The 23,718-nt window shown below is 36.1% G+C and overlaps 1 protein-coding gene across 1 annotated transcript in view; it reads right to left on the bottom strand.

Annotated features, from left to right (window-relative positions):
* The window catches only part of LOC139708111 (uncharacterized), a 162,910-nt gene that overhangs the window by 87,926 nt on the left and 51,266 nt on the right, over window positions 1–23,718 (bottom strand). Inside the window, exons 36-52 of the mRNA XM_071620089.1 lie at window positions 18,753–19,007; window positions 17,513–17,800; window positions 16,563–16,699; window positions 15,986–16,124; window positions 14,597–14,824; window positions 13,596–13,706; window positions 13,050–13,160; window positions 11,405–11,577; window positions 10,668–10,758; window positions 8,674–8,819; window positions 7,726–7,846; window positions 6,626–6,744; window positions 5,875–6,037; window positions 4,548–4,814; window positions 3,172–3,302; window positions 2,461–2,617; window positions 1,117–1,392 (exon numbers count right to left, since the gene is read on the bottom strand). Of these exons, the coding sequence (XP_071476190.1) occupies window positions 1,117–1,392; window positions 2,461–2,617; window positions 3,172–3,302; window positions 4,548–4,814; window positions 5,875–6,037; window positions 6,626–6,744; window positions 7,726–7,846; window positions 8,674–8,819; window positions 10,668–10,758; window positions 11,405–11,577; window positions 13,050–13,160; window positions 13,596–13,706; window positions 14,597–14,824; window positions 15,986–16,124; window positions 16,563–16,699; window positions 17,513–17,800; window positions 18,753–19,007 (2,913 nt within the window). The remainder of the gene's footprint in view (window positions 1–1,116; window positions 1,393–2,460; window positions 2,618–3,171; window positions 3,303–4,547; window positions 4,815–5,874; window positions 6,038–6,625; window positions 6,745–7,725; window positions 7,847–8,673; window positions 8,820–10,667; window positions 10,759–11,404; window positions 11,578–13,049; window positions 13,161–13,595; window positions 13,707–14,596; window positions 14,825–15,985; window positions 16,125–16,562; window positions 16,700–17,512; window positions 17,801–18,752; window positions 19,008–23,718) is intronic.

Below are 23,718 nucleotides of genomic sequence, written 5' to 3' on the forward strand. Positions count from 1 at the left end.
GGTCCTGTCGCCCCAGCAACTATATATATCTTGAGAGATGTTTTTTCTGAGAGACACTTGGATAACACTGGAGCAGCATCATCATAACTACAGGAACCTAAAATAACAAATTTTTAGACGCAGAGCTGCCAACTTTTGTAACAGCCTTTCAGTACTTTGATGGCTGAAAATCAGTAATTTGCACCTTTTTTGAGTGAAAATCAGTAATCCTCAACAGTGTAATAGAATATATCACAGACAATGATTTCTAAAATCAGTAATTTGCTTGTGACCCTCAGTATTCTTTTCCAATTTCAGTAGAAATTACTGAAAATCAGTACTAGTTGGCAGCTCTGTAGACCTCTAAATCAAGTTTCAATATCAAAATCTATTAAGCAACAATTGAGTAACTGTCACAGGTGTCACTTACAACCATGGGTAGCTTAATTTTCCAATGATTCAGCTAAATAGTAATTTTGAATGAAATCTGTGCACAAATGTGGCTTTTAGAGCACACAAGAAATATGGCATGGGGGTATGTGGCAGTGACATACAATACTGGCAGTAATCAAGTGATCAGAGTTTCTAATTAGAAACAAATATGCTCCATGAAAAGTGTCTGCAGTGCAGAACTCGTTTGATGGATTATTTTCAGTTTGAACGATGTAAAATAGGTGTGCAAAAGGGTGATCAACAATGGGATGTTTATGCAGTATGTGTGCATATACCTATTTCTCATTATGTTGGTACATGGGTATTGTTATGTAATTATTTAATTTACTTTACATGAAAGAAAAACAAAATTGATTTGCATCTCACTACAGATGACAGACCTAAAAGTTCAGTGTATAGATAAACAGAATATTTGAATATTTTGTGAGGTTTTCATTTTCACGAGTAGGGTGCTATTCACAAATTTTAAAGACACAAAAAATATTTATTAACTCCCATCCTGACATGAATGTGACTTGCACGTATACATTTCTCCATTCAATAGTGTACTCCATCGCCCACAATCATCAATTTAACCACTTACAAAATTGTAGGGAAGTTCCGATTTGCGAAAATTAGACTCACTGAATATACATATATGGTGTATAAAGTAACTGAAAGAAAGAGACAAGAATTGAGACTCACTCGTTCGCTGCATGATGGAACTCTCACTAGTGGCAGGATCCAAGCCCAGGATGGTGAGAGTGATGACGTAGTTAGCTCCAGAGACCAGGCCGCTGAACGTCACACGAGGGCTCTGCGCCGGGGTGAGAGTCCTCGTCTGGAGAACCGCACTGCTGGCCAATGATCTTATCTGCAGCTGATAGCCAGTCACGTCGGCGTTTTCGCTCTCGCCATAGATGACCGCAATGGAGTTTGTGGTGAAGGCTGTGACGACAATCTCCCCAACACTTATGGTGTCTGTAAAGTGAAAAGACCAAAGAGACTATTAAAGGACTTGTTAGACATTGACATTTCACAGCACTCTGGTTGGCTGCTTTCATCAATTTTAACCCGTTGAGGATGATTTGATTTTGCTACAACATGCATATCCCATAGATGCCTGCCCGAGTATACTCGGGACTCGTCTTCAACGGGTTAAAGATGACAACATATAGTGGCATTATAACACCGTGCATTTCTATCTCAACCATCTGATAGTAATAACAACAATAATGATAAACACAACAACAACTACTATTACCTCTTATTGTTATAATTGTTATTATTATTATCATTATTATTATAATTATTATTATCATTATTATCATTATTATTATTAGTATTACTATCATCATCATCATTATCATTATAATAATAATAATAATGATTAAAATGGGTATTTTTGCTCTATTTTAGCTCTTCCAAAGAACTTAATTGCTAGCATTTCCACAAATTTTCCAATTAATACACCATTTCATATAATCAGCTCACATGAACATTTGGCCTTATTATTTTCTAAGTTGGTTAGGCGCTTCACTCGTTTTTAACGCGGCATGATGAATAAGCTTGCCCAACGTTACAATCTATGGAATTCATGTTGAAAGAAAGAATTAACTTGCATAGATCGGGTAACCAGAATGGTCCACTCAGGGGAGCATCCATTTGATTGTATTGCATAGAATGCATTAACAAAGTGTTTAGATTAATACCATATTGCTAATTACTAGGTTTTAATGAACACTTTGTTGCTGTCAGATGGACGTGCTAGCAAGCACCATTTATAAGGATTACACAAATAATCATCACATCACAGATGCTTATTTCAGTGAATTTAAAAGCCCAAAAAGAAAGTGTACCTGTGCGTGCACAATGTGAAACCGTGCACTAGCTTTTCAATGCCTAATTTGGGTGTTGATATGTTAAAGATTTAATCTAAACTGAGGTCAATCTACAAATGCCATGGAATGTGACTGCATTTACATTTGCCTTTCACATCTAACTAACATGCATGTTGTGGTAAAAGAGAAGAATATTATTTGATATTACCTGTGTTCACAGTGATGTTTTGCACATCGCATCCTTCCAGTTCTTGTGGAGTGTCAAGATCATTAACGGTTATGACTGAGATGGTGTAGGCTGTGCTGGGATCAAGTTCTGAGAGTTTGTAGCGCCGCTCTTCTGTGGAGCTTCTTGTTGCTAACAGCTGAGGGTGTTAAAATGCATATTACATACTTAGTATCTTAAACGTATGTCAGGCAGCCAATGTACAGGGAAAACATCGAAAACGGCGATTGAGCAAATATGAATATAGAGAACAAGATCATCAACATATTGCTGAGAAAATACACATCCTCATAACTACATGGTGGTACTTCTTAATCTTATGAAGAAAACACATAGAAGTACAGAATGTACATGACCTTTTCATCTGGCATTTTTTTATCATTAGATTTGTTCAATTTGCAACATCTGCTCCAATTCATCAGCTTGGTATATTTTCAAATTACGGCATATTATTCAAGCAGTTTAGTCACTAGGTTATAAATCATAGGACAAACATACATAAAATATTAAAATGATAAAAAGTTCGGTCAAATTTTGTAGATGGCTCTGATAGGCAAAAGCCCTTAAATAATAAGGCACCTGTTACAGATGTCAAAGCAATGCCAACATTCAACAAATACTTAATTTGTACATGCAGGGGATACCAGGTATGCCAATATCCAATTCCTCTCTCAAGGTGCTGATTGCACTTACTGTTTCAACACCCCCTTCTTCCCTGACGGTGATGCGGTAGGCGTCCACCTGTGAGGCAGCGGGTTCCCAGCTGAACTCAATGGAGGTGGCTGTAGTTTCTACTATTGCAATGTTGCCTGCACCATTTGGCCCTGGCAGGTCAAGTTAGTTTGATAGAGGAAATATGCAAAGAATATGAAGTATACTCATATTTGTAACAACCTTTAACCCTAACTAGGCCGGGGGGGGGGGGGGGGGGGGTGGGGGGGGGCCTCCGAGGGCCCCCCCCCTCGACGTTCCGCGCGATGTATCGCAATCGCAAAAAGCTATCGCTCCGACATTTCATGACTTTTTTCTTTCGAGTCTCCCGCATCTTTTGACACCAAATTTGCGGACGCCCCGGGCGCGTGGTTCCGAAGTTACGCATAAATATGTACACGCATGTCAGACCAAAAATTGCTCAAAAACGTTAATTCGTGTACAATTTCAATGCAAACTGTGCTTACTGGCAAAATTTCATAAAAGCATGATTATTTTGGTGTTTTATTGATTAAAATCAATGAATAACATATTTTCTTGTTCGGAAGCGATGTCGCGGACAAATTTCATCGAAAAAACAATGAAAAACATAAAGTCGAAAAAACAAAGAAATACATAAGACATTAAAAAAAACAATAAAATACTTAAGAATTTTTTCTGATATCACAATTCTTTTTAATTACATTTGCTAAGGACACTAAAAAGAATATTTACACAAAAAATGTGCCTGTTTTGAGCTTTTTTTTTGTGATTTATACCAAATAGTCTGATTTTTATGCATCATCACGCATAAATTAGCATAATTTAGCATAAATGATGATTTTTTTGAAAATTAACTTCATGGTATTTTAGATTACATCATAGGCAATGTGTGTGCCAATTTTCGTCGCGATCGCAAGCGGTCGACGGCCGAGATCTGGAGGGGGGGCCTGGGGAGCCCCCCCCCCCCCCCCCCCCCCCCCCCCCCCCCCCCCCCCCCCCACCCCCCCCCCCCCCCCCCCCGGCTCTATGAAACTACCTAAATAGCCCCGGCCTAGTTAGGGTTAAAACACAGCATTAATGTCAACAACAACAGAATACAATTTTACTTGCAAATACTGTACAGTGTAGCATTTGAATCCTCATTTTATGTAACAATACAGTTGTCCACCTCACAGAAAGTAAAATATTAAAGCACAAGAAAGAATGAATTGATAAATGAGTACAAAAGATAAATAGACAATAGAATATATGGATGCATACATATACACATACACACGTATCAACAATACAATTCAAGCTATACATAAACATGCAATATCAGAGATGTTCCTATTTTGTGCCAGATATATTAATACGACTACTGTTGTGATGCTTACGTGTTTTCTGAGTGACGTCCTGGTACTCAACAGGAGATGCCAAATCTCCTCCAATGGCGCGTACAGAGATAACATACTCCGTCGCAGCCATTAGCTGGGTGAAAGTATTATCAGTATCAACCCTGTAGACTGGTAACTGTATTGGTGGTTCCGGCTGGATATTTATGTCATAGAATATATTTTCAGTGGAACTGTAGGGTGCCCAGAAAATGGTGATCTGGTCGCAGGTAGTCTGAGTCACCACAACCTCAAGGGCTGGGACTGGGACTGAAAGATATGACAATCAGAAATAGAATATGAAATATAATTATGTACATATAAATATATATATATATATATCTATATACAGTATATATATAGATATAGATATATATATATAGACGATGAAGACAAACAAGTTGACATAATGCATTAGATTCCAACTTCATTTATTTGTACACCAAATTTTCGACCCTTGCACGGGTCTTCCCTGTTACCCTGAGGAAGACCCGTGCAATGGTCGAAAATTTGGTTTACAAATAAATGAAGTTGGAATCTAATGCATTATGTCAACTTGTTTGTCTTCATCGTCTTCATGCTCTTATTCCAACACGCGGATAATAATACCATTATATATATATATATATATATATATATATATATATATATATATGTCAAGAATGTTTGTTTTGATTTCCTATACCTCCTATTTTATATGAATTACAAAGTACATGTTGCCACAATTCAATTGAATAGCCAAATCTGAAATTGTGCTTAGTTACTGAGCTATCAAAGATACAACACAGAATTCTCCTCTCTATATACAATTTACATACACATCTATCTACCGACATATTTGATATTAGAGTGTGTGTATTAACCCGTTGAGGACGGACTGATTTCGCCACAACACTCATTTCCCATACACACATGCCCGAGTATACTCGGGACTAGTCCTCAACGGGTTAAGCATGCAATTATAATGTGTGAGTGTGTTTACAGACTGGTAAACCAGAAATTTTCACATGCATTTTATAAATCTTTTGCAAATTTTATGAAAAGCCAAGATTTCCAAAGTCAAAATGCATGCAAAAGTGTTTGTCTACACAATGCAAAGGATACCAGGGGCATTTCACAAAAGTTTTATGCTGTGAAAAAGGCTGTTGTCGATCGTATTTGATTCCCAAAAGTTTCATGCCATGGATGCATGAAATGCACATATGTACAATGCATAAATTTTATAATTCAATAAACTGGTATATTCACTAGTGCAGTTGGGGAAACTGTACAAGTAAAAATCTAAAGTCCACAAGCAGAAGCAAAATGTTCTAATGGCAGCACAACTTACTCGTTTCAAATGTTCTCTGTAATACACTACTACTTTCATCTCCTGCTTGGACATATAGGCTGAAATCATACGAACTGCCAGGTCTCAACTCAGTCACATTGTAAGCCCTTTCATCCATAGAAATCCTTGTTGAAGTTGGCAGAAGACATCCACTGCAAGAAGTCTACAGAATCACAAATGATTTCAAAAAATATAATACAGTGCATATCAGCAAGTCCTTCATTTTTGAAAGATGTACAACAGCTTGTAGCCTTTATGTGCCAATTCAAATCATGTTTTGGTTTGGCACAGATCTTGTTTAATATCTTCAAAATTCTTAAAACATTTAACATTACTTATTGTGACAGATCTTTTTTTTTTCATTTTCCCACGAACATCATGACCATTTACATTGATATATATTTTTTGAATCAAAGTAATGCTCAAAGTGATTTTTTTTAATTCATATATTATCAAAAAATTATCTTATTATACTGACAACAACGCTTGGTATATTCGAAGAAGAGCAATGATTTTTGAAGTGCAATAACATGGATACATCAATTTTTCATGAACAAGTTATGAACATTTTGTACAAATGAACACTTATTTCAATAAATGTAATGCAGAAAACAATAATATCATGTGTAGCATCATAACAGCAGTGCTTCAAATAGTCTTAGAATGGATCAAAGTGGCATTGATATGTCTCTTCTACACCCGAACACATGATCATTAATGTGAATAGTGCATTGCAAAAACAAGAGCTCACTGTTTGTTGGTATTCCAGTACAAAGAAGTCAAAGTAGCCAAAATCAGGGGCACCAAAAGCCAGGTTCAGCTGGGTGAATCCAGCTTGACTGAGGGCAAAAGCAGCTGGTGGTCTCGGCGCTGTCACCATGAAAAGTAAAGGTAGAGTAATTCAACGTCATCTCGGGTAAAAATAATGTTATAGGCATTATCTACAAGACTATGTAAAGTGTGGCTTACATCTGTGCCTTATAATTCAGTGTCTTTGTCACAAAACTCCTTTGTCACATTACTCCTAATAGCTGTTAGTCACATCTTTCATTCTTTGATCTGAATACATGGAAGTATATCAGTGCTCTATTCTCCCTTAAAAGGAGGTTTATGACAAAGATAGATTTGATATTAATTCTACTAGCTAGTAACCTTCTTTCAATTAATAACAAAATCTGTATAACTTATACATAGAAGTTATGAAAATATTAATCATTATTTTTGATTGCAGAAACTAAAAGCATAAAAACATGCAAAGGAAAGCATGGGATTTTGCAATTGACCTTTGACTGCAATAAAAAATAAACCATAATCAAATTTGCTTTGCATCTTTAGCAGATGAGCTTCTGTCGTGAATATGGTGATCCTATCACAGTACTTTACCTAGACGCCGTTTCATAAAACTTGTTATTAGTGACAAGTTGTCATAGCTGTTATAAGCTACAGAAATCCCTGCATCTGATTGGCTAAGAGCAAATTTGTCACAGAAATGTGACAGTAGTCACTGATAACAAGTTTTATGACACAGAACCCAGCAGGTCTGCCAACATTCCCACATCCAAATCAGGAGGATTCCACTCAGCAATCAGGGAGATATCTGTGTGTTACATGTACATGCATTTCAATGGGCAAAAATAACTCCCAAATCACATAGATTTTAACATTCTCTTATTCAAACATGAACAGATTTTGACATTTACAGGGAGACTTGGAAGCTCTGCTTTACTATGCTAGACAAACAGACACTTATATTAGCGACATTTGACAAATCATATATACAATGTATGACATATATCTATAAAACAACATAGATTCACGCAACAAAAATAGATTCATTGTAATGTTGCTTACTTGTATATTGGTTGATGGAGACAGGGGTGATATCAGTGAGGGTCACACTTAGAGTGATAGTGTACTCCCTCCCTGGTATGAGTCCACTGAATGTTGCCCTGAAGATATCCAACTCTCGTAGCTGTTGCATGTAAAATATATAAATATATTGAGCATATTCACTATCACTTCATCTTACATCATACAGGTACTTCAGAGAGTCTTTTATGAATGCTGTTCTGAAAATATCTAGCTCTTTTAACTATTACCTTAATATGTATAAATATACATAATATCTGCTACCTGATCTTACATCAAAGTTCAGTGTTTTTGATGTAAATGTTGCTCTGAAAATATTCAGCTCTCTCAAGTATTGCACATAGACTATATAAATTGTATTAGTTTGTTACCTGATCTTAAATCATACTTAAAAGTGTTTAATGGATGTGCTCTGAAGATAATGCTTTTTCTATACCTTTTGCTTTATAAGTTAATAATCACATGTTAAGCAATTACTCTAAATAATCATTACAATTCACAAGGCTTACGTAAATTTAATGTTGAAAAAAAAATGCTTGGACAAGAGGTTACTGTGTGGTAATAAAGAGTGTAATGTGAATCACCAACCCTAGATACAGATATACAACTTTACATGCATTTCCATTTCTTCATCTCATTCAATGTATCAAAATCATATTAATTCGTTATTACTTTCTCTAAAAGATGAAGTAGATTACTCTGTTCTCATCTGTAAGTACCTTTACAGCTCTATATATCACCCTCAATCATACTTGCTGTGATATATAGATACAAATTTTGAAAATCAAAAAACAAAAAACAAACATGAAAAATGTTTAACATCTTTGAACACACAAACACACACACACACACACACACACACACAACATCAGGTCACATCTGTTGAGAAACAAAAACAAACAACCTGAAAACTTTAAGACTTATCCTTACCTGTGTTTGAGCATCTTGTGGTGTGATGGTGAGCTGGTACCTGGACAGTGGCTGGAGGGATTCTAGGTTTGTCACCATACCCCACACTACAGTGATGGAGTTGATTGTAGACTCTTTCACCAGGATTTCCAGTGGTTGGAGGCCACCTGTGACATTAAGAGAGAATAGAAAATATCAAAGAAACAAACATTGATAGTCTACAGGCCATTGGTCAGCTGCCACACTTTCTCACATTGAATGATGAATAAACCCGTTGTGGAAAGACTAATTTTGCTACAACACACATTTCCCAGAGACACCTGCCCGATTTTACTTGGGACTCGTCCTCAATGGGTTGATGAATAGTTGTGGTATATGGCTTGTTAAAAGAAATAGCTAGTTATCATGACCAATTGCAAAATCCTCTACAGTCACTCTGATCATATTTCATTTTTTTTTTCATGAAAGAAGAATAAAGAAGGATAGTTTATCATGCTAAATCTGTTCAAATAAAATATAAGTATTGCCACAGAGATATTTCTATTAGAGAAAAACAAAGAAGAATAGTTTATCATGCTAAATCTGTTCAAATAAAATGGGCATTGCATGCCACAGAGATAAAAACTATTTCTAGTCAAGAGAGTGATGAAAGCCTGATAGTTTCATTTATATTCCACATACTAAGAATGTTGCAATAGGATTGGTCCAGAGCTGATCACGTGATGAAGCGTAATTTTGCCCACCACATCACCTAAGAAAAGTTCGTTACACTCTATGTTGATAGTCCCTTTTGTTTCGCTGATCACCACACAGTCCATACAGTCCTAACGCAAGATGACTACGCGCAAAATAAAAGTGCGTTGCACTGTGGACTATCATGTGACCTAGGTCACTTGATAGTACACAGTGCAACGCACTTTCACTTCGGTGCCGCGCGGTGCGCGCAGCAAATTTATTGTTTTGTCATCTACGCGCACACGTAGCCTAAGCCCTAAGAATACCTAAAGACAGCTAAAACGGTTTCAGATGTGGAATAAAATGGGAATTTCTAGGACCCTTGATGTGGAATATAAAGCAAATAATCAACTTTTGGTTTCAGGCAATGAGACAAACTATCACTTCCTCGGCGATCTGAATGTGTACGCTATCTTTCCTCAGTTGCGCTTCGGAAAGATAGCTACATCCAGATCGCCTCGGAAGTGATAGTTTGTCCCATCACCTTCACCAACGTTGATTATTTGCTTACTAACAGCTATTAAAATGAACTGGGCATATCATCAAACTTCTAAATTTTGAGCTTTAGCAGGGAATATATAGATTTCCCTTTTTTTTTTGCTCTGGTTTTCTCACTTTTAACGTCGACAAAATTATCAGGGCATATTGTGACACAGTGTCGGTCGCAGACAGTGATAAGCTTCTCGTCAAAATAATTGAATTAAGATTCAAAATATGTGACATCTGTTTACTTCTTGTTATATAAAAAAAAACAATCCTTTGCTCCATGCAGAACACATTCTCACAAAGGAACACTCAAATTAAGGATTTTATTGCTTTGAGTTGTTTTATAATAATTTAAATAATAGTGTACTTATTTATGTCAATGAAGGGTAATTTGTCAATCAGTTGCGACATTAAAGTACATGATACCAGTTAAATGGTATTCAGATTTATCTCATCTACGAATCCTTTAGATTACCAACCCAAACCTCCCTCCCTCCCTCCCCCCTGAAAAAAAAAAATACATATATATATATACATAATTATATCCATTTCAATACAGCCTTATTTTTTTTTCTAGGGTAGAATTTGTTGCTACAGCAATGCTTGTCAGATTTCAGACTCTTCTTCCCATTTATCTTCACCGACCATGGATTATGCCTACCAAGTCTACTATAAAGTAAATCATCATTCCACACTCCTGCATGGCAAATAACCCCCTTTTACATGTCTTTCCTTCTAATCAACATTTCCCTGTGTTAAGTGGAGGATTATGATGAAAGTATCTTGTTCCATACTTGTCTCCAGGGTTCTTGAGACAGCTTCACTGACAAGGTCCCCAGCAACGGCCTGGATGCTGACATCATACTCCGTGGCTGGATCTAGATTCTACGGATGTAACAAATTTTTGAGTTATTCCACATCACATTGGTCAAAAAACTATACACGAAATCAATTACTCAATTTACTTACAGGTATTTTCCCTACTAATAACCACATTTTTTTGAAAGCCTTTTCAAATTTGAGTGTTGCGATACACGGTAACAGATGGAATAGAAAACATGAAGATTCAGAAAAAGCTAAAGATCTTTATTTCTGCCCAACAATTCCCTCACTATATGTAGGTATAGCAAGCAAACACACACAAGCAAATATAAATCCATTCCAGAGGCTAAAGTGCATCATACAACTTATCATAGCATGGGTGTACTGTAGTTGGTAGATTCAAATGTGACACTACTATGTAGTGTATGTCATGGGGGATAAAAAAATGATAATATAGACATTTAAAAAATGCAACATATCCACTCAGGGTACTCAAGGCACTCACAATTAAATGTTCATGAGAAGCACACAATCCCCCAGTACATTACAAACAGCTGTAACATGTTCATCTCTAAGAAAAGGTATGATTTAAAATGTGCATTTTTAGTTTTCTCTTAAAGTCACTGGCAGTCTCGCATTGCAGTCATAGATACAATATATGCATTTACACATAGCCAACTTGTAAAGGCAAAGTGAATTTTTCTCGTACCATGAGACTGTAAGTTGTGGTGTCTGAAGGTAGGTCTGGAAGAACTTGTCTGACACCAGCGCTGACGTACGTGATGCGGTATCTATCCACTTCTCCCAAGGCTGGTGCACTCCACTGCAGGTTGAGCTGAAGTGGCATGCTTGTCGAAATCAAATTTCGAGGCATTGCAGGGACTGTATTGCCAGAATTCAATGAAATATGGGATGGAAAAACATTAAAACACATGTTTAGTGATTATGACATTTAAAAAAGCCTGATAAAAACTATTCGTTATTAAATGATATCCTGCAGATTACATGTACATGAGATATGAATATCCTATTCATTCTTCAAACAGTGATTCTGAGTAAGGCACTGGGAGAAGTTTTTGAAAAGATATGCAAAAAAAATAAACCCACAAACAAACAAATATTGACTGAATACTAAAAGCTGCTTGAAAACTTATTCATGACTTTTGCAACTTATTCAAGGTACCATTCACGTCACTCAAATAAGTGGGCAAAAGGGAAAAATGGACCAGGAAAGACAGAGAGAGGGACAACCACTATCAGAGCCCTGTTTTATCAAAAGATATAATCAAATTTTAAATTTCCTTATCACACAGGCTGCCATAGACGTTCCATAGAAATCAATTTTATAATCAATTTTAACTCTTCATAAAACAGGGCCCAGGACTGATTACAGATATTTCAATTATTCTCAAGCTAAGGCAATGCTTACATATTACTAGTAAATTTCGCCCAATAAGTATATCTTTCTGAGATCTGCCGCCTGCTGCATTCAGTTTAAGGTTGCACTGATTCTTATGCAATAGGTAGCATCTGCTGTCTATATATAGGGCCTTTATATAGGGTCTTTGATAAGCAACCAAATATACAGACTACATATTAAGTATCTGTCGATACCAATTATGTAATTGCTCACCAAGTTTAACCTATGCCACATCTGCCCAAATGCAACCTTCAACATTTACAGATACAAATGAGTTTGACGCATACAGATAGTTTTCTGTTGTATCAAACATCTAAAGACACATACATACAGTGCACACAATAACACAAATGAACACACAGACTACTACCAAGTTCAACCTCTTAATCTGTTTGTGTTAGTGATTATTAAAAGAGAATGAGCTTTAATTCATCATGACTAGTTTGTCACCCAACTGATCATTTTCGCCGAATGTGGAAAAACAGGGCCCTAATTGTAATATAAAAACAAGGAAAAGAAAAAAAAAGTACTTGGTACAGCTACAAAGTATAGAAGACGTTTCATATACTTACAGGTTCTCTGGGTAACATTGCGTGCTACACCTGGACTGTTAACAGTGATTGTGTATTCTACTCCAGGCGTAAGTCCAGTGAATCTGTATGATGGCGATGTGGTGTATAAAAGTTGTGTTCCCACGGCTGAAATATTACAAGCAAAGAAATCAAAATTAATTCAGTTTGCAGCATCAGAGTTTGCACCAAACACTGATACACCATTCATACGATATGATATTTACAGCTCTAGGAGAGTCAATATCTCTCGAAAACGAGGGGCAATTCTGACTCTGTGCGTACGACCAAGGCAAGATATATTTTAAATCCATTGGTTCTCAATACAGGATCTCGACCACCAAGGATAGTCTCGATGCACCAACCACTGGAAATCCTGGTGAAAGAGTCTACAATCAACTCCATCACTGTAGTGTGGGGTATGGTGACAAACCTAGAATCCCTCCAGCCACTGTCCAGGTACCAGCTCACCAGGGCTGAAAAAGACACATTTGTGGTGGAAAACAGAATTTTCACCTTTCCTGAAATTGAATTGACCTGTATAGTAATTACACCATTTGGAAAATCAGTATTTTATGAGAAAAAAAAACAGTTTAAAATACTGCAAAGCAGTAACAACAATAAATCGCTTCCTTATAGCTCATGTAAAATAAAGCCATTGTCAAAGTGAACTATTGTAAAGCAAAAAAAAAAACTAAAAAGAAAACAAATATATATATATATATAGAACTTATTTACTTGACAGTACTGAATTCACAAGAGCGAGCAGCAAAATGGGGGAAAAAAAGCAAATATCAAAACACATTTTAAAATACCTTGAACAAGGTATTCATTTTTGCATACCTTAGTGTGCCTAATGAAAAAAAATGGTAGTGTATTCTTTAAAAAAAAAAAGAATGACAAAAACTTACTTGGGTCCAAGTTCAAGGTCCACAATGTGACCCCTGGGGCAGGTCCCCAAACAATTTCAATCTCACTTGTTGTCACGGTGCGTACGGCAATCTCATACACATTAAGGGCATCTATACAAGATGAAGGAGAGCAATACATCACATGAGGAACATTCCACATAGACCAAACTCAGCCAAAAAAGAAAGAAACAAACAAACAAACAAAAAACACACAACAATTCATCACACCGATGAATCATATCATCAACCGCAGTCAATTAGCAATTACATATACAATTTCACATAATCTCCTTGGAGGTTCATTTGTGCCAGAGAAGATCAACTGGACTGAAAGAAGAAATGTGAGTCACCAGGCCTAAGAGATTTTACAATTGATAATCATATGTGATGGCATCTATACGTAGGAGAAAGATGAATACAACCTTTTAAAACAGAAAAGTTTCAGTCCATTATGGGTAAATCATTCAGCTACTCATTTGTCTTTCATGGAAAATGGTTGCCATTTCTGTGCTAAATTCAAGAATATGTGTGGACCACATCTGTTGATGTTCGAGGTGTTGTATAAAACAAATAGTGTATGGTCTTTACTTGTGCAATGGAACAAGATTTCGCACACGTTTGAAGATGAGGCGCACTATTCAACTCAGCTTCGCCTCATTGAATAGAGCGCCCCTATTTTTCACCTCGTGCAAAATCTTGTACCATCGCACTAGTGACCATTCACTATATGTATACTTGGGCATCTGAACAGCCATTACAAAACATGCCTCACTGAAGATAACTTCCGTTGATTCCAACTCATCTTCAACTGTCAGAGTGTAGATGTATGCAGATTACAAAACACAGCTTTGAACAGATCAAAAAATAACACTGCCATAATTTTACTACATTGTCGGTGTTACGTATAGATTACTCTCAGTGCATGTAAGTAACTGCACTGAAGGTTTTTGCAATAAACACATTGTACGAACCCGTTGTTATTGATCTCGTAAAAGGCGCACTCTTTCTGTTCCCTGACGAGGTGACGATGGTAAACTCGTAGGTCGTGTTGGGATCTAGGAAGCTCACAGTCAGCGTATTGTCACTGCCAGAAGCCGTCTCAGTCTGTAGGGCATTGTTCCTCAGGTAGGTGATCTCAAAGCTGTCAAAGTCACCGCTCGGCAGGACCCAGGAGAGTTGGACCATCGTTTCCCCAGACGTGAGGAAGAGAGAAGGCACAGCCTCTGGATCTAATGACGGAAGAGAAAAGACAATTCATAAAAGTGACAAATATAGAATTAAATGCCTTGTTTACCTTTGGGAGCAGTGATTTAAAAAAATATTTAAGATATCACATTTGATGCATACATGTATGCGTAGGTCTGTTACATCACCAAACATCCTACCACATACAATTTTCACAATAAAGCGTAAAATATACGGAGATATCGGTATTTTTCTCAATAAACCTTAACTGTAGACAGTTTAACCTGTAAACATTTTCATCATAACTATTGTTCACATTTTGTGTATTTAACAATACTTAACATCGATTATACGGTTTCAAATCTTTACAGTGGTTGTTTCTATCCCTAACTCACATTTCAAAACTATTTTGAAGCACTAATGCTTGGTTTTTGTTTCATCTGCAAATGGTAAATTATGCCTTAAATATTTTTATATATACATAAATTCACATATATGTATACTTGAATTAAAAGACAAATTTGATCAACAAATTTAAACTCAGTAACTTTTATGTCATGAAAATGAGCAATTGATTATCTGTACTATTTGCAAAATGATGTCACAAAGCAATTCTGAAATTGTGCGCAGGTTTGTATCGTCACTCAGTGAAATGTAACATTTCTAACAAAAACAATTGTGATGACACAAAACAATTTTGACACTGTGCACTGGTCATACCGTCACTCTGTGAAATGCATCAATTTCTAACAAATCAATTGTGATGTAACAAAGAAATTCTGACAATGCGCACTGCTTCGATCGTACTGTCACTCTGTGAAACGTATCATTTTTAAAAAGAAACATCACAAAGCAGTTTTGACATCATGCTCTGCTTCTTACAGTTAGGGTCAGGTATCCCTACCCAGGGTCCCTTTACAAGATCGCACCCATCACACAACTTCTAGTCTCGCATTTTCCCCTATTTCCCCCTTCTTCTGTTTCAAGTTTTGATTCAAAATCTAGTACAAATATACTTTGCTTAATTCTTAGTTTCTTGCTAAAACTATAGGCCTCGGTGACTCCCAAAGAACTATTCACTTCAGGGCTGCACCCCTCAGTGAATGGTTCTGGTGGAGTCACCTCTGCCCATAGTTTTGACAAGAAACTCTCAAGGAAAAGTCTATTTGTATACCATTTTTGTACTGCATTATTTTGTCACTCACATGTGCGGACATTTGCTGTGCTCATGTCATTATTTTGGGAGCCAATGTAGCTGAGCCGTGCTGTGTAGAGTCTGCCTGGAATGAGCCCTGTGAATCTGGCTGAGGTGAACCTATTAGTTGACTGACTGACAAAGCGAGACTGGGTGGAAATAAAGGGCCGAGAGAGGGACAGAGAATGAATGGTCATTAAACATGGGAAGACTTGAAATGATATGCAAATATCAGAACACATTTCTGAAAAGTAGTAAATCATATATTTTCGAGAGAACACTATTTTTTTTAACTGTTGTCATGTGAAGTATGATAATAATGATTTCATAAAATTGTATTTCTATTTATCAAACTCTAAGCTTATACATACAGTGTACATACATACATTCTTTATCTATTTATTCATATATTCATATTCAAATACATGTATATGTTTATATAAACATATATGTATAGTCATAATTATTACAGATTTATCAGTTGCATTCTAGCCCCGAGCATTTGTATGTCCTTTCTATAAGGTGCACACATGTATACTTCCCAGTCCATTCAAAGTGTGGTAGACAAGTCTGCCACACATACATACCATCCCATCTCCTTGCTCAGATGTGATTGCAATGCTATAGGTCAAGAGATCAGGGTCACTGAGCAATGTACCCCACAGGACTTCAACCACAGTGGTAGTCACTTCTCGGAACTCGATGACTCCTTCGCCAAGGGATACTGGCAAAACAATTCGTTAGAGAAACAGAGAATGACTTTACACCAGCCTTTGTGGGAGTGATAGAATGAGTTTTATGGGAAGAAGTTCTTGTTTTTTTTTATTCTCATACACACAGCAATAATTATGAAATGAGTGCATCTTAACCTGTAAATGGCAATGGACTGGTTTGTCACTAGTATGATGACAATATGTTTTGCTATGAACTATTAAATGAACCTGGGTCCCATTTTATGAAAGTTGTCAGGCCTGACAACTTCAGGGCAATCCTTGGTTTTGATTGGCTAAGAAGTTCTGGTCACTGACTGTCACTATGACATTAACTGTCAGAGACTGACAACTAGTCAGGGCTGACAGCTTTCACGACCTCAATCACATGGTGACACTTTTGCCTTATAGAGTCACAATGGCAAAATATCATTCAAACTGGGACTACAGCCATAAATTCCTGGACAAGGAATCTCAAGCATAAACCATTTGAATATCTTTTAAATCATGCACCTCTACAGAGTACTGGAGCCTTATTGAATCTCACATCAGGGCCCTGTTTCATAGAACTTGTTATCAGTGACAAGTTGTCACAGTTTGTCATAAGCTACTGACATCCTTGCACCTGATTGGCTAAAAACAAATTTGTCACAGAAATGTGGCAGTTGTTACCGATAATAAGTTTTATGAAAAGGGACCCAGATGTTACAGAACTGCTTATTTCAACTCTGTAAGTGGATTTAGAAATGAGAGACAATGATAAATACAGTGTATTTTCTGATCTACAAGTTTGTGCAGCATGCTCAAAAGAACCAATCATATCATACCTGTGGAGAATGTACCCTCTGCCGGTTCACTCATTGCAGAGAGGCCGTTGATTGTTACCGTGGCTATGACTCGCACTCTGTACTCGGTGGACGGGTCTAGACCCGTGAGCGGTAAAACCTCTGTGCTGCCATCAACAGTGCCAGCTGCCACGAAAGGGAGGCTCATCACATTGGGCTTGTACGAGACATCAAACTGAGTGACATCTTGGTCACTATTATAATCCCAGTTGACTGTAGCTGATGTTGACTGAATGGGAAGTACATTCACATTCGTCGGTTGGGTGGGATCTAAAGTGTGTTAATAGAGAAGGAGAGAAATAAATCAATTATATGGGTGAAAATTAATGACAGCTGATGTGAAGGTCAAGCAAAGATTCCACAACTTATCATAAAAAAATCACATTATGGAGAGTCAAATCAAGCATTACAGGGAATTATTAACACAACTAAAAAAGCACTCCGAGAGTGCAGACCTCCGCCAAGCAGTTACTTTCCACTAATGATCTTGCTCTTCTATAGAGATAAGTGATTTTCACCCACTGAAAAATCGCCCGATTTCCCAATATAGAAGCCTTTGTTACATCATAAACCCTCAGATGCGCGGCGCGCCTCTCCCCAGCAGAAACTAGAGCACACACTTTAGTGCGCGCATGCAAACCTCAAATACGCACAGCCTGAAATCCCACGTTCATTGACCCTACCTGCCAAAATATCAAAATCCTTCATAAATTCCCCCAAAATTTTCGGATCACTAACAAAAGTTAATCGTTTGTTACTCATGTCATTCTCAACCTTTCCTGCCAGTTTCATCCCAATCCGTTACCTACTTTTTGAGTTATTTTGTACACAGACAAACGAACGAACGAACGAACGAACAAACCAACTGTAACGAAAACATAACCTCCTCCCTTGGCGGAGGTAATTACACATTGAAAGTGTCACATAAACCTTGTGGGATGTATCCAAGTCATATATGATACAATGAACTGATTTAAAATTGTGTTTACAACTTCAAGGATTAAACATTAAAATGCATAATTATTGGGTTGGGTTTTTTTTCAGATACTAACTCAGCAACATGAGACCAATAAAGGATAACAAAGGATGAGTAGGATTTCAAACAAATGTAAAAAATGCTTTGTTTATCATAATATCCACAAAGTCTGATCAAAATAAATATCATTATACTAGCTGACATCAAAACAAATCATGAGTACCACAGCAACAACTAGTAACTGACCAGTTAAAACCATGATAGAATCCAGTTGGGCACTGTTATAGCTGAGAGTAACTGTGTAGACAGTTGCCGGGTTCAGGCCTGTAAATGCCACATTACGATCCTCGACATTTGTGGCAACTGGTGTGAGCACATTCCCAGGACTCAGGCGGAAGAAATAGGTGCCTTCTGGGATATTGTTAGGGTCAATACCCCACGTCACGATAATCTCGCTTGTTGACTTGCTTCGCAAAATCAGTTCGCCATTTGATGCAGCAGCTGTAAAAGAAGTCAAAGTAAAGTATACTTAACATCCATTTCTGATACAAGTAAATCTCTTTGTTAAGCATTCCTGATTGTCACTTATTTCTATCATGTTGAAAATGAAATAATGTCAGGCATTATTAGCAGAAGAATTCAAGTACTAGTCCACTGTTCTCCATATTTGGAATGTAAACCAAAAAGGGGAATTTTTTATCTTTTTCTGAAGGTTTAAGAAACAGGAGTCTAATAGTGTTTGCACAAGTTAATGGTGTATACAAGTTCTAAGAATATCAGAATGTAAATTGGGCATGAATTCTCATTCAACATGTTGCAACATCAAATGTGAGATAGATAGAAAACAAGAAATTCACTGTAAGCCCTACCTATCTGAATTCTGTTACATCAAACAAGTAGGATTAAACACAGTAAAAACACTACAGAAACAATTGAATGCATATGCATAGATTCACATTATATATGGGAAAATTACAGACTGTTGCAGAAGGTATGTGCAAGCCATTGAAGCTGTAGAAATTATGGACACAAAATCAATAGACCTCGTGAAAAGAAGGGAAGTATAGTATAGTTACCCATCAATTTGCAGAAAATGAATATAATGACTCTTCATATCAACAAAAGGAATCTAGTTTAAATAAAAGAATACACTATATCTATTTTAAGTTTCCTAAACCTACTGAATGAAATGAATAGTGGTAAAAATCAAAATTAAGCTGGATTCAACACATTCTTTGAATGGTTAGAATTACATTTAGATAGCAGGTAGCTCTAACCATTTTTAATTTGTGAGATACATTTTATACTAAGTACATGTATGTGTAGTTAAACATTATTAGACAAGTAACTCGTTTGAAAATATTAAATCTTCATAATATCTAGATTGCCAATATTAAATCTTCATAATATCTAGCTTAATAGATACATGATGATATGGAGACCCCATGTAATCATTATTTCAGTGACGATTTCAATAAGAATTTCTGTAATGTGAATACTGATGAATATTTTTCCATATTTCATTTAAATTCCAGAAGTTTATCCGCTAATTTTTCAAGTATTTCTGATTATATTTCAACGTTAGATCACAAGTTTTCGCTCTACGCGTTTACTGAAACCTGGTTCAAACCATTTGTTCCGTCTTTGTATAGTATACCTGGATATTCTTTTATTCACAAACCGCGACAAAACCGGAGAGGTGGTGGCGTCTGCATATATGTTGACAGCGCATTGACATATGATGAGAGAACTGATTTGTCTTTCTCAAATGATTTCGTTGATACCATATTCACAGAGGTGAAACAGAAACGCGATAAAAACATTATCGTGGGAGTTGTTTACAAGGCCCCGGACACTGATTCTAGTGCATTTAACGACTTGCTCGAAAATTGTATCTCTAACATAGCTAAAGAAAACAAATTTTGTTACATTGTTGGTGATTTTAATTATGATATATTGAAATATTCTACACATTCCGCCACTGGTGATTTCTTGAGCATAATGTATGAAAATTGTTTTAGGCCTTTGATTACTAAGCCCACTCGTTTAACTCAATCTTCCTACACCTGCATTGATAATGTATTTACAAATGTCATGGATAAACCTATTATACCTGGGGTACTTTTCTCAGATATAACAGACCATCTACCGATCTTTCATATTACAAAGTCACATTGTGCTCAAGATACCCACTGCCCGAAAAGACATTGTAAACGGACCTTGAAAAAAATTGTGTGTGATGATCTCTTACGTGAATTGTATTCTAACAACTGGTCATGTGTCGAAAACTGTAAAGACCCCAATATTGCATATGAAGCTTTTATGAATGAATTTGAGTCCATGTGTGAAAAACATACGGTAGAATACAATGAGGCATTTAGGGGAAAGAAATACACTCCTAGGAAACCATGGATGACAAAAGGGATTATGTCATCAATTGCAAAAAAGCAGAGATTATATCGGAAACATATCACCTCCCCTTCCAAAAGAAATGAATTTTTGTACAAACAATTTAGAAATAGACTTAACAGACTTATTCGATTACGGAAGCAAGAGTATTACACACGTTTACTGGAACGAAACAAAAATGATATTTGTAAAACTTGGAAAGTTATCAATGAAATTCTGGGCAGACAAAGCAATGCCTCTAGATTGCCTCAACGTATTCTGAAGGGTCACAGATTAATAGAAGATGATAAAATGATTGCCAATATATTTAATTCTTATTTTGCATCAATAGGTTCTTGTATTTCAAAAAATGTCAACAAATCCTCAAACCATTTTTCAGATTATCTGGGCAATCAAGTAAATAAATCAGTTTTCTTTTTTCCTACTGATGAAAATGAAATCATCAAGGTCGTACAACGTTTAAAAAATACTTTGTCTGCTGGACATGATGATATAAGTGTTGTATTTATTAAGAAAACTGTTTTTGCAATTGCCAAGCCTCTTTCTATTATATTCAATTTATCGTTAACCACAGGTGTTGTACCAGATGCATTTAAGATCGCCAAAGTAATTCCAATTTATAAGAAAGGCGACAAACAAGCAATAGAAAATTACCGTCCTATTTCTCTTTTACCTGCATTTTCGAAAATCCTCGAACGCATTATCTATAATAGATTGTATGATCATTTGCTCCAGAACAAAATACTGGCCAAAGAACAGTTTGGATTTCGACCTTTATACTCAACTGAATTAGCTCTTTTACATACCCTCGAACAAATCCTTTCTTCACTCGACAACAAAGAAACCGTGATTGCCTTGTACGTTGATTTAAGTAAAGCTTTTGATTCACTCGACCATAGCATTTTGCTGCACAAACTGGAACACTATGGTGTTAGAGGTGTACCCCTCAGTTGGTTCAGGGATTATCTGACAGATCGTAAGCAGTTCACATGTATTAATGGCACAAACTCTAGTACTTTACCTTTAACGTGTGGGGTCCCTCAAGGCAGTATTTTGGGCCCTCTTCTTTTTTTAATATACGCTAATGATATAATAAATACATCAAAGTTTTTACAATTCATTCTGTATGCAGATGACACAAATATATTGTTTTCACATAGAGATGTAAATACTCTGTATAGTACTGTCAACACTGAAATGATGTACGTTTGTGACTGGCTCCGAGCTAATAACCTGCAGATAAATGTTGATAAGACAAAATATATGATATTCCACTCTAACAGAAGTTTTCGGCAAGATGTTTCATTGGTTTCGTATTCAGAAATTAAGATAGATAATCGAATTATTGATCAAGTTGATAGTATTAATTATTTAGGAGTTATTATTGATGATAAATTGACTTGGACTAAACATATAAATAATATTCATGGGAAGATAAGTATCTCTATTGGTATAATGCATAAGCTTTGTTCAATACTGCCGAAACATACTCTTTTTATGTTGTATAATGCCTTTATCTTGCCTCATTTTGATTATTGTAGTCTCGTATGGTCTGGAACCAGCTTAACTAATTTGTGTCGTTTATTTGTTTTACAGAAAAAAGCAATTCGAATTTGTTCAAACGCCAACTCTCTTGACCACACCGCTCCACTTTTCAAAAAATTGAATACTCTCACTCTGTCTGACAGTGTCTTAGTCAAACTTGGTCTTTTTATGTATAAATACTCGAATGCAATTTTACCTGACATTTTTGATGGTTCTTTTACACTGAACTGTGCATTACATAACATTGAAATTCGAAATAAGGATAACATTGTGTTGTCATTTTGTCGCTTGAGCATAAAGCAAAAAAATTCTGTTTTATATAAAGGTGCTAAGTTTTGGAATAATTTGGATTCAATTTTTAAGAATGTATCCACTCAAAGTGCTTTTAAGTCTAGATATAAACAATATCTTTTAAATGCCTATTGAATTGTATCAGTCCATCTTTGTTAGTCTTGTTCTGTCTGTTTGTTTTATTTGTGTAATGTAGTAGTATGTCTTTTATTTCATCTTATTTGTCTATGTTATCTGTAACTGTCATTAAGTAATCTGAATGTAACTCTGAATTTGCATTTGCATGTATATTCTTATGTATCCAACTCTCCTAAAGGGGATCACTTGTCTCAAGCCTTTGGCTTTCTTTGTGAACTCCCCGACACATTTTACTCTGTATATATTTCCATTTTTATGATTATCAATAAAGTGAATTGAATGAATGAATGAATTAATTAATACAAATAAAGGAAATGTTAAAAAGATCACAAAAATGATAAAAGGGCAGCACTTTTAATGTCTGGGTAACAGATGAAGAAGAAAGGGGGACAACAGATGATAACCAACGTACTATATACAGACCTACTGAATGGACAAGTTGAACATTTCTTTGAGTGGATGGCGTAAAAGTATTCCATTCATAATCATCCACACCAGGGTTATCATAATTTCTATGCTACTTGTAAATGAAAGGCATTCTGCTTCTCTTCATGTGAGACCTCAATCTTGGATAACAGGAGATAAATGTTGTGTTTTGACTCATCATATAAGCCTTATGCATACATATTTAGCAACATTATACTATATTCCAAAACTTTTTTGTAACACATTATTTCCTTTTGAGAATGCTTGAAACTCTCTTTCTAGTTCAGGCTAATTTTCTTTTATTCATTATCTTTTTACATGTATGTCATATTCATTTCCATATCATTTTCATTCAGTGTAAAACATTTGAAACAATATATGAAAAACACAACAAAATACTGTC

This window comes from Diadema antillarum, unplaced genomic scaffold (assembly GCF_040938485.1).
Source record: "Diadema antillarum isolate AM-2024a unplaced genomic scaffold, OU_Dant_1.0 seq00001302_RagTag, whole genome shotgun sequence".
Lineage (NCBI taxonomy): Eukaryota > Metazoa > Echinodermata > Echinoidea > Diadematoida > Diadematidae > Diadema > Diadema antillarum.